The sequence below is a fragment of the Impatiens glandulifera genome, unplaced genomic scaffold (assembly GCF_907164915.1).
Source record: "Impatiens glandulifera unplaced genomic scaffold, dImpGla2.1, whole genome shotgun sequence".
In the NCBI taxonomy this organism is placed as follows: domain Eukaryota; kingdom Viridiplantae; phylum Streptophyta; class Magnoliopsida; order Ericales; family Balsaminaceae; genus Impatiens; species Impatiens glandulifera.
The window spans coordinates 20,204-30,919 of NW_025919373.1; the positions used below are offsets into that span (position 1 = coordinate 20,204).

Genomic DNA, 10,716 nt, shown 5'->3' on the forward strand with positions numbered 1-10,716 from the left:
CATACCGAATTCATTGAAGTGATCGGAAATGATGGAAATTTTAAGTACCAATGTATATATTGCAAAAGTCTTCTTTCTAGACCAACTACCGGTACAACAAGTCATCTTTGGAATCACTTGAAGAGGTGTGTGCAAAAGAAAATGCACACTGAAAAGCAAAAGACATTGCAATTTCAGCCTATCAAATCCAAGTTTGAGATGAATCCTTTGTGAGATGGTAAATATGATCATATGAAGCAAAGAGAGGCCATTGCCCATTAGATTTTAATGAATGAGAAACGTTTAATGTTGTAGAAAGTTTTGGTTTTACTTTCATGTTGAGTATCAACCAACCACTATTTGAAAAGATTTCTCGTGCCACGACAAAGAAAGATGTCATTAATATATATGACATAGAGAAGAAAAAATTACAATTGGCGTTGAGAGACATCAATAAGATTTCCTTAACCACTGACATTTGGAAGTCAAAGGTACAAAAGATTTCTTATATGTGTGTCACTGGTCACTTTGTTGATTCAAATTGGAACCTTCACAAACGACTTCTTAGCTTCATACCTCTACCTCCTCCACATGCTGGTAAATTTATTTTTTATAATTAAAATTTTTCTTGCATTATATTTATTGTTTATTAATTTGATTTGTTTATTTGGTATTCAGGTCATGATATCTTTAATAGGCTTATGAAGTGTACAAAAGATTGGGGGATAGAGCATAAAGTCTTCACTATCTCTGTGGACAATGCCTCGAACAACGATTCAGCAATTCGAATTGCTAAAGAAACATTCTCTAAGAGTCGTAAGTTGTCATTGGAAGGTAAGTTGTTTCATGTTCGGTGTACTGCACATATATTGAACCTTGTTGTTCAAGATGGTCTTTCTGAGATTCAAAATATTATTGATGATGTCAAAAAGAGTGTGCGATTTATTAACCAATCGAATTTGGATATTTACTTGGAGGAAGGAGTTTTTAGAACTCAAGACGAGGATACAAATGTACAGTTTGATGCCTTGGCTTGGTGGAAATCTCAAGAATTAAAGTTTAAAATTCTATCTAAGTTAGCTCGTGATGTTCTAGCTATCCCTATTAGTACAGTGGCATCAGAGGCTACATTTAGTGCAGGAACACGAGTGTTGGATCCTTATCGATCAAGGTTAACATCTGATATGCTACAAGTGTTGATTTGTGGAGTAGATTGGGTTCGTCATATTCATGGGATCAAGAAACCCCTTATGACATATGTGAGTTCTCTATTTATTTTATAATTTATTTGAGTTATATGCATGTTTTCATAAATAAATAAATTTTTAATTGATTTTTATTTTTTATAGGAGCAAGAACAACCGATCAATGTCATGTTGCAAACCACTTGATTTGCAAGCCATGAAAGATTCGAATATTGATTTACAAACCACTTTAATAAAATGTTCTTTTGATAACTATTGTTTATGTTATGTTACGCGGAAGTTTTAAATAATGGCTTGCATTGCATTGTATTGGGAGTTGAATATTGAAATCGTAATTTGAACATTATTATTTAATTCTTATTAGGTAATTTTATTGAATATTGCTATATATTATGTAAAAATATTAATTTTCAAATTTTCGAATAAATTGTATAAAATATGTTTTAAAAAAAATCGAATCGAATACTCGAATCGAATCGAATAATACGAATATTAATTTCAAATCGAATACGAATCACATTAATTATTCGAAAAAATTTCGAATACGAATACGAATATTCGAATAGTTTCACGAATACGAATCGAATACAGTAATATTCGATTCGATTCATTTACAACCCTACCAGGCGCGCACGTGTTCCATTACATCCGCATGCGTGGCGTCTTCTTGGACGCTAGATGAAAATGAAGTGCTGACCCGACATCGCTGAATCCTTCTGCAACAATTAAACATAATTTCAGCAACAATTAATGAAGCGATTTAACCGAAGTTATTTAAGTTTTTAATTGTTTTAATTATTAAAATTTTAATTTAATTTAAAAAAAAAAATATATATTTTATTATTTAATTCATAAATGAATTATTTTATGTTTAAATAATAATAATGGGATAAAAAAGAATTTATAAAAAAGTTTTAGTAAATATACAAAAATAAAAATCTAAAAAAACCGGATCAAACCGGCCATAGAGGTACAATTTCATTACAAAAGGTCGGATCCGACCCGTTTTCCAAATGAGGGTATGAGATATTGAGACGTGGATTAGTACGAACCGACCTATTCAAAGATATCCGACCGAAACACTCTAAGTTCTTGTACCGACCGTAGTGCAGATTCATCCAGCATGCAGAAAGGGAGAAATGCAGTCTTGCAGTAGGATGGACTTCAGCTGGCTCACTATTTTACCATTACTCATATCCTTGTGGTCTTTGGCCGAAGCTTCTCGCTGTTCAGTTGGTGGTAGGGTTTTACAACTTCTCATCTGTTTCGAAGCTACCTTTCTTCTCTGATTTCGTATTAAAAATGATTTCTAGTTTTGTAGTTAATTTGCTTCTTCTTCATAGCTTGCTAGTTTATTATTCATATTTTGCTTTCCTTGATAATTAGGGTGCCTTTCTTTAATTCATTATTGATCCGTCAAATTACCTTTTAGGTCCATATTTTTCTTGTTTATCATCGATTAATCTGATTAGATGATTCTTATTCTTTCACTATTGACAATATGAGTAGTCAATTTCAATCATAATCCTTTTGAACTTTGGGAAATTTTACGAGTTTGTGGGTAAATAACTTAGTTTCTGATTTGGGTGCAGAATTACCTTTAGTGAGGAATATCAGTGAGCTACATGAGGATAACTATGGGAGACCTGGTTTGTCTCACATTACAGTTGCTGGTTCATTGGCACATGGAATGAAGGAGGTAACACTAAACTTGGCATTGATATGGTCTCAGTTTTAGAACAAATTTCAGTTGGGCCTAAACTTAGCAAATTAAAGGTTTCTTTAATATATTGCTTCCTTGTCGTGTGTACATGTCTTATTGGAAGCTTGAGTTCCAGAAACTAACTGGAAGCATACTCTGTAACATTAATGTTGAAAGTGAAACTGTCAGTATGTTTATTAATGACTGGATTTTTTTTTTATTTGTTCCTACCCCTTCCTTGTAGAAAATTAGCAATAGAATTCATAGCAAAAAAGAAAAATAACTTGCAATAGAATGATCCAAAGCAGATTTAATTTCTTTTCCTCTAAATTCAATTGTTTATTCTCTACAGGTTGAGGTATGGTTGCAAACATTTGCACCAGGTGCACACACACCTATCCATAGACACTCATGCGAAGAGATTTTTGTTGTCATAAAGGGGAGTGGCACTCTATATCTTTCCTCCAATTCACATATTAAGCACCCTGGAAAACCTCAAGAGATTCTTATCTTTGCAAATAGCACATTTCATATCCCAGTAAATGATGTTCACCAGGTAAATTATAGATCCCTTTAGTGAATTGGATGAATGTTAAGATGTCTATATAGTTTATTTGTCTAGAACATGTGGACAGGAACTCAAGCCTCTGTAGAAAGTTTGGAAATTATTTATATTTGTTTTTAATGTTAGTACCAAAACAAATATACTCGTGGACAATGTCACGAATGCTAAAGTTGCAGTTACATAGATCCACGATGAATATGTGATTTACATGCCATTTTGTAATTGATAATACATTGAATCTTTCCACTTTGTTGTTCAATACCAAATTGTTACAATACTTATTATTGTAACACGCAACCTAGAGCTGCTTAATATTTGACAATAAATAGTTAGTTAGTAACTTAGTATTGTAGTTGGATGTAATCACTTTGGAATATATTTAATTTGGTATCGAATAAACTTGAATAATTCAGTTTCTCTTTTTATACGGGCGCTGGTCTGTTCTTCTATCCGTCCTCCCCCTTTGTTTTTCATCTACTTTCAGTGCTAAGTATCATCTTGTTCTATTCTAAGTCATGTTTCACATGCAACAAAATCCGTTTTCATTCCGTTTTTAGAAGATTGTAGATGATAGACGGGCAAAAAAGAGGATGTGACATTGTACAAACCCCACCCATTCTTTCAGGACAAGGATATCTAAAAGAGGGAGTAATGATATGTTTATTATGGCCTTGTTTGTTTATGTCTTATTTAGGGTTGTTCCCAAATAACTTTGTTCGTGTAGGGCTATATAAATGTATGGAAAGGCTTTAGGGGTGTAAATATATAATGGAATATATTTATAAAAAAAAGAAATAGATGGTATTTTGGTTGATGGTTTTGGATGATGTGATTGATGTGGTAAGATGGGATGGTGACTATTTGTGATTAATCTTAAATAACCCACAACAAACAAGGCCTAGGTTAAAAAATATTACAGATATGTTTTAGAACTAGTACAAATATTATTAGTGTTGTATAGGTATTTAAGGGTAGTTAGAGTTATTTAGTGAATGTTCGAAACGATTTCTATAAATAGTAGGGGAAAATTATGTAATTATATAATTCATATCTTCTTTCCAATTGATTCTTTCTCCACCCTTCCCATTCTTGTGCCTTCTCATCCCGATGCCTCGATATCTATCCTTTCTTTGCTTAGGTTTATACTTTGTTATGCATAATTTGATACTAGAGCCTCACATATGCGATGAGTGTGCATAATCTTCACCATTTTTCATTCTTTCTTTCCTTTTTCATTGCCTCAAACAATTGACAAAAGTTTGATTGCAAACCTTAACTAAAAAACCGTAATCTGAGTGAATCCGTACGGTAATGGAGAAGGTCTTTCGTTTGGAGGAGATGGAATAACTCTAAAGAAGGACAACATGTTGCCTAATATAATTAGTATTTGCGAAATACAAAATGTTTTATTGTGATAAATGTTATTCATGGGTCTGCCATTAAATACATAATAAACAATAATTCTTATATAGATGCCCTCTCCTAGAATGATAGGATAATTACTTCTAGGATAATTATCTTCTATAAATAAAGATTAACAACATAGTTATCCTGTTGGATACACTTCACAATAACTTGGTACAACAAGAATGGGACGAGAAGTAACAAGACTATAAAAGCTATTTAATGGGCTAGAGTCAATGTAGTTGTCTTAGCTGTTTTTGGATGTAAAATGTATAGCTTTATGTTTGGTATATATGTGTTACACGCAACAAGAAGAAGAGAGAGATTAGGAAGAAAGGAAACAAAGAAGAAGAGAGACAGTCGAAGGAGAAGCTGAGAAGAAACGTTGTCAGAATAAGAAGGCAGACCCTTTAAGTCCCTTGAAGACAGACCATTGATTAGATCGATAGTAGTTAGAGCCCCTCTTTGAACATTTTAGGTATGTGAATTGTGAATAAGAAGTTAGGGCATGTGGTCTGACAATCTTCATAAGATATCGATTTTTCATCTGTCAACCTTATTATGCTAGGGGTATTGTCACATAAACTGGTATGGACTATGCCATGTGAAGAGAGAACTAATCACTTATGGTGAAATATAAGTCTTGTGTACTCCAATTGAAATCCACACAATCACTGTCAGTTATGAGTCTATTATGGCCACAATCACTTGTAAAGGAGGTCCTTTAGTAACTTCCAGCTTGCTCTTTCCATAGTGTATAAGAATGTATACCTCAATGTTGTTGATTAGCCTTATGATCTTCATAGTATTAAGAGTAGGAATCCCTTAAATCTCAAAAGAAGTTCCCTCAAACTTCCCTCGTAAGTCACTTCACTATCAACTCAATACTCATAACAATGATTCCCGCCTTACATCAATTTACCACAATTAAACACTATTATTAAAGCTTCTCATGGCTATAGCGTATAGCGAATAGCGTAGCGAGGGCTATTTGAAAATAAAGCGCTAAAACATGTAAATATCAAAAATAAAAAACATCACAAAATTTAACTTATATACTATATATATATATATATATATATATATATATATATTGTATTCTATGTGTTGTCTAACCCTAAAACACAATATATATATATATATATATATATATATATATATATATATATATATATATATTGTATTCTATGTGTTGTCTAACCCTAAAACACAATATATATATATATATATATATATATTGTGTTTTAGGGTTAGACAACACATAGAATACAATCATCTTTTTCTTTTCGCTTTTATTATCGTTTATTGTGGTTCGATTATAACAAATTGGTATCAGAGCCAAGTTTTGTTTGTTTTATTTTTTGTCATGACCATTATGAAGTACGATATTCCGTTGTTGGATCGTAACACCAGATTTTTGTTATGGCAAGAGAAGATGCGGGCTATTTTGGCACAAATAGATCTGGAAGATGCGCTATTTGGCGCTGACAAGATGCCGTCTTCGTTGATTGATGAAAAAAATCAACGATTCGATCGTAAAGCTCTATCACAGATTCATCTGCATCTATCGAATCAGATTTTCAAGATTGTTTGAAAGAAAAATCAGCTGCTGCGCTCTGGAGGGGATTGGATCAATTGTGTATGACAAAAACTCTTACTAACAAGCTACACTTGAAGGCGGCTCATGTTGATAATGGGAAGTTTGAGTTTTTTAAAGATGTACCTTAAGGCGCTGCTTCAAGTGCTTCAAATGTATCTTGTTAGTAAGAGTTTTCGTCATACACAATTGCTCCAATCTCAACCAGAGCGCATCCGCTGATTTTTCTTTCAAACAATCTTTAAGAATCTGATTCGATAGATGTAGATGAATATGTGATAGAGCCTTACGATCCGATCGTTGCTTTTCTTCATCAGTCCACGAAGACGGTGTCTTGTTAGCGCCAAATAACGCATCTTCCAGATCCATCTGTGCCAAAATAGCCCGCATCTTCACTTGCCATAACGAAACTCTAGTGTTACGATCCAACAACAGAATATCGTATTTCATAGTGGTCATGACCAAAAATAAAACAAAAAACTTGGCTTTGATACCAATTTGTTATAATCGAACCACAATAAAAGCGAAAAGAAAAAAAACGAACATCAAGAATTACGTGGAAAATTCTGTACGGATGAAAACTACGGGCAGAAGAGAAGGTTTCACTATATCGAAGTTTGTACAATTTTGGTGGCCAACATAAAAAAAATTTGATAAGAGAAAATACGACTGTATTCTATATGTGCTGTCTAACCCTAAAATACAATGTATATATATATAGGGTATATAAGTTAAAGGGGGTCAAACTCATTAAGTCTACATTGTTCATATCCGCCGGCCCAACAAGAATTCGGGCCACCACAAACTCTAACAACATATTAGAATAAATCTAATATTTATAATTTATTCAGAATATGCTTCAAAGGTAGCGATCTAACTCTCTATATGAGTAGTAGTGTCTAATTGCTTTGGAAGATGTTGAATTTTGGTACTGAAAGAACTTGAATAATTTGTTTTTTCTTCTCAATTAGGGCTTGAGCTGTTCTCCCCTTTCTATGTTTCTCATCTACTTTGTATCCTAATTCTCATCCTATTCAATTGTAGTTCCTGTTTGGCAAGTAACACAAACTTTCCTAGTCAAGTTGTATTGTGAACCCAAAATATTTGCTACAGTATGTATTTTACTAATGGTTTGGTGATTCTTATATACTAAGCACAGATCTGGAATACAAATGAAGATGATGATCTACAATATCTTGCAATTATATCAAGACCACCTGTCAAAGTGTAAGTTATCCTATTTTGTAGTAGTATATATATATATGTCATGAATTTTGGCTTTTGTGACTTAAAATCCACATTTTTTTTAAAAGAAAATGGTTTTTTAGTTATTATAGAATGAGTTAAAATAGTGGATCAAATTCAAAAAAAGGTGAAATTATGAGTATAGAGGATGGTGTAGATCCACTAGAGGAGGTGTGCATAAAAGTATTTGCTCCAAGGAGCAATCCGATAATTCCGTCCGTTTTATGGATTTGAAAAAATGTGGATTTTACTTCAATTAATTTTATTCAAGGGTCTTTTCCCTTTTTTAAAAATTAATGATTTTTTATGTTAATCATATATATGTGTGTGCGCGCGGGCCTCGCCTGCTTCTGTTTAGAGTAGTGAAGTAACTTTTCTTATAAATTTATAGCTTGTTTTTGGAAAATATAATTTTCTAGTTTTATCCTATCTTTTTTACATATTTTATTGTTTTATGCCATATTTTGAAATACAAAAGATAGGAAGAGTTCAAATGAAACACAATCAGGACTTTGAAGATGTCATCTCCAGAGTAGTGCTCATGCAAGAAAAGATCTGATTAGTGTTATGACTCATCAAAGGAGGTGTTTAGTTAATTTCTTTATTTTTTGGGAAACTTTAAAAATTCTTGAGAAACAACATTTGTGTGCAGTGCACAACTTTTTTACTCTCACCACATCATTTCACACATTGGAAAAATCTCACATGTGAGAGCCCAATGACCATTAATCAATTACAATCAAAACCAATTCCAAGAGTTACTTGAAAAATCTAGCCATCTCCCTTTGTCCATAATCTCGACTTTTAATGATGGAACTGGATCCAAATCCTATCTTCTACAATCTCCATCAAGTAATGATGTGGTTTCCAATCTTTGGCTTTGATCTTCACCACCATTGTCACTTATTTAATTACCTGCTTCACTCTTCCTATTCCAAATGTCCTATTATTTATTTATGCCCATATCTCATAATTGCACAAGCCTTTGCACATGTTAGGCTGGTAGAGAAGAGAGAATCATCCTTTGTCATGATGATGCACCATTGTTCAATCATTCTCCACCTTCTTCTCTCCCCTTTACCTCCAAGTTTAGTCCATACATCTTATCATTTTTGAAAATAGACAATCAAAGAAGATATGATCATGATTTATCTTTCCATCATCACATAACACATCCCTTTGCATGGTATTGGACATATAATTTCTTTATTAGCTCAATCTTTCTTGAATGACCATTGATAAGATGAATGATATTCCCCACCAAGGTAGCCTAGTGGTAAGAGTCGGTTTAAGAGACCAAAAGGTCACGGGTTCGATTCTATCTGGAAGCGACCATGATTGTGGGGTGTCATTCTATTTTCCTTTAATTAAAAAAATTGATGAATGATATTGGACTTCCTCACCGGTCAAACAGATTCTCAAACCTTATTCAAAATAAATCTCCCATGATTTATTTTTTCCATTTGAACAAGTCATCTCTCAATTGATTCTAATATCTCATAACCTCATGTATTATGCCTCTTCACGTCTATGATATCACCAGGTACCTTTGTCATTTCCTCTTCGTTTGACTGATGCCAAGATCCTTAATTATGGACATTTACATGCCAATGATGCCATTATGAACTGGACTCATAATTGACCATGTGGGCTTAAGTGCATCATGCCTTTTTTCTTTTTCTCCATTCCCAATAGAGGTTGCTACAAGTGATAATATCACGTCCCTTATTAATTTTCTTATAGTCCAAGACAATCCAGTTTTCAATTCAAGACTGCAAGTGTTCATTTCTTTATTATATGCATGAGTATGAACCCTAATATCCAACAATGTGTCTTCTTTTTTACTTAATGTCATAGATGTCCAAGTATTAATGCATTATTCAACATTGATTTCTGATTCCAATACCAACCTCTTCTTTAGGTAACCACATTGGCTGTCACTTGACTCTTTGCCACTTTTCCATATTTTCCCCAAATGAAGTCTCAAACTCCTCTTTCCAGATCATTTAGTGCTCTCTTTGAGCAAAGTGAAGTGTTCCCAATTAAGTACATTCTGTCTAAGTGTTAGGTCTAATATTCTTGAAGTTGTAAAAAAGTTGATTTTGAAGAAGCATATGTAAAGTGCTTGAAGGTTTTGGCTTGTTTTAACTTTGAGTTTGCATATACATTTTCAGGTTCATATACGATGATTGGTTCATGCCTCATACTGCAGCCAGATTGAAGTTCCCATACTATTGGGATAAAGAGTGTTTTCAAACAGAGATCAAAGATGAGCTTTAGCTCCTACAGATAGAAGTTCCCCTACTATTGGGATAAAGAGTGTTTTCAAACAGAGACCGAAGATGAGCTTTAGCTCCTACTGTTAAATGTTCTTAACCTTACGTTACTTTAGCTTTCTCACTCTCCTCAACAAAGACAAGGAGACGTTTAGTGTATATGTTTCATCCATGCAAATGTTTTAAAATCATATCTGATTATGATCCTCATAGTACGATGAGTGTAAAGGGATTAATTGAGTTTTAGTTTATAGTAGATAATGTGGACTTTAGTAGTGTTATTATGTTCTCTAACCATATTCTTTAATTTTTGTTCATGTTTTTATTTTCGATCCCATACATATTAATTTGAAACATGAATGGATTCAGTATATCCTAAATTGCATGCATACAAACAAACAATTGGAGGCAATCAGATTTATTAGCAGACTTAAAAGTGTACAATTAAACCCACAACATATAGATGATACAACCATATATGTATAGTTGAAGTTGTAACACATCCGAAGCTATGGCTGATCAAGGTTGTAGTTCCTTCTCATGTCTTCTCTTTTCCGTCGGATAAACTCATCTGATTTCTCATTTATGTTAGAAGTTACACTTGGAAGAGGTCTTTTAGTATTCAAAGGCTTCACTTTTGTTGTGTTTTCTGCCTCTAAAATATTAATATCCTTTGGTTGTTTCTCTGTCTCTCCTCCATCATCTTTGAGGTGAAGTACCTTCTTTGCACCTTTACCATGAAC

General features: G+C 33.2%; 1 protein-coding gene across 1 annotated transcript; it reads left to right on the forward strand.

The window, feature by feature from the left end:
* The first annotated feature begins 2,242 nt into the window (after positions 1 to 2,242).
* LOC124917869 (auxin-binding protein T85-like) lies at positions 2,243 to 10,250 on the forward strand. The gene is made up of 5 exons (XM_047458147.1): positions 2,243 to 2,423; positions 2,777 to 2,883; positions 3,239 to 3,442; positions 7,612 to 7,679; positions 9,872 to 10,250. Exons 1-5 carry the CDS (start codon positions 2,324 to 2,326, stop codon positions 9,975 to 9,977), a joined length of 585 nt encoding a protein of 194 aa, XP_047314103.1. The 5' UTR covers positions 2,243 to 2,323; the 3' UTR covers positions 9,978 to 10,250.
* The last annotated feature ends 466 nt before the right edge of the window (positions 10,251 to 10,716 follow it).

Bases quoted from the DNA above. Each gene is read 5' to 3' on its own strand.
- LOC124917869 (XM_047458147.1), top strand. From the start codon at position 2,324: ATGCAGTCTTGCAGTAGGATGGACTTCAGCTGGCTCACTATTTTACCA. The intron at 2,424-2,776 runs GTAGGGTTTTAC...ATTTGGGTGCAG, and splicing joins TTCTCGCTGTTCAGTTGGTG to AATTACCTTTAGTGAGGAAT. The intron at 2,884-3,238 runs GTAACACTAAAC...TATTCTCTACAG, and splicing joins TGGCACATGGAATGAAGGAG to GTTGAGGTATGGTTGCAAAC.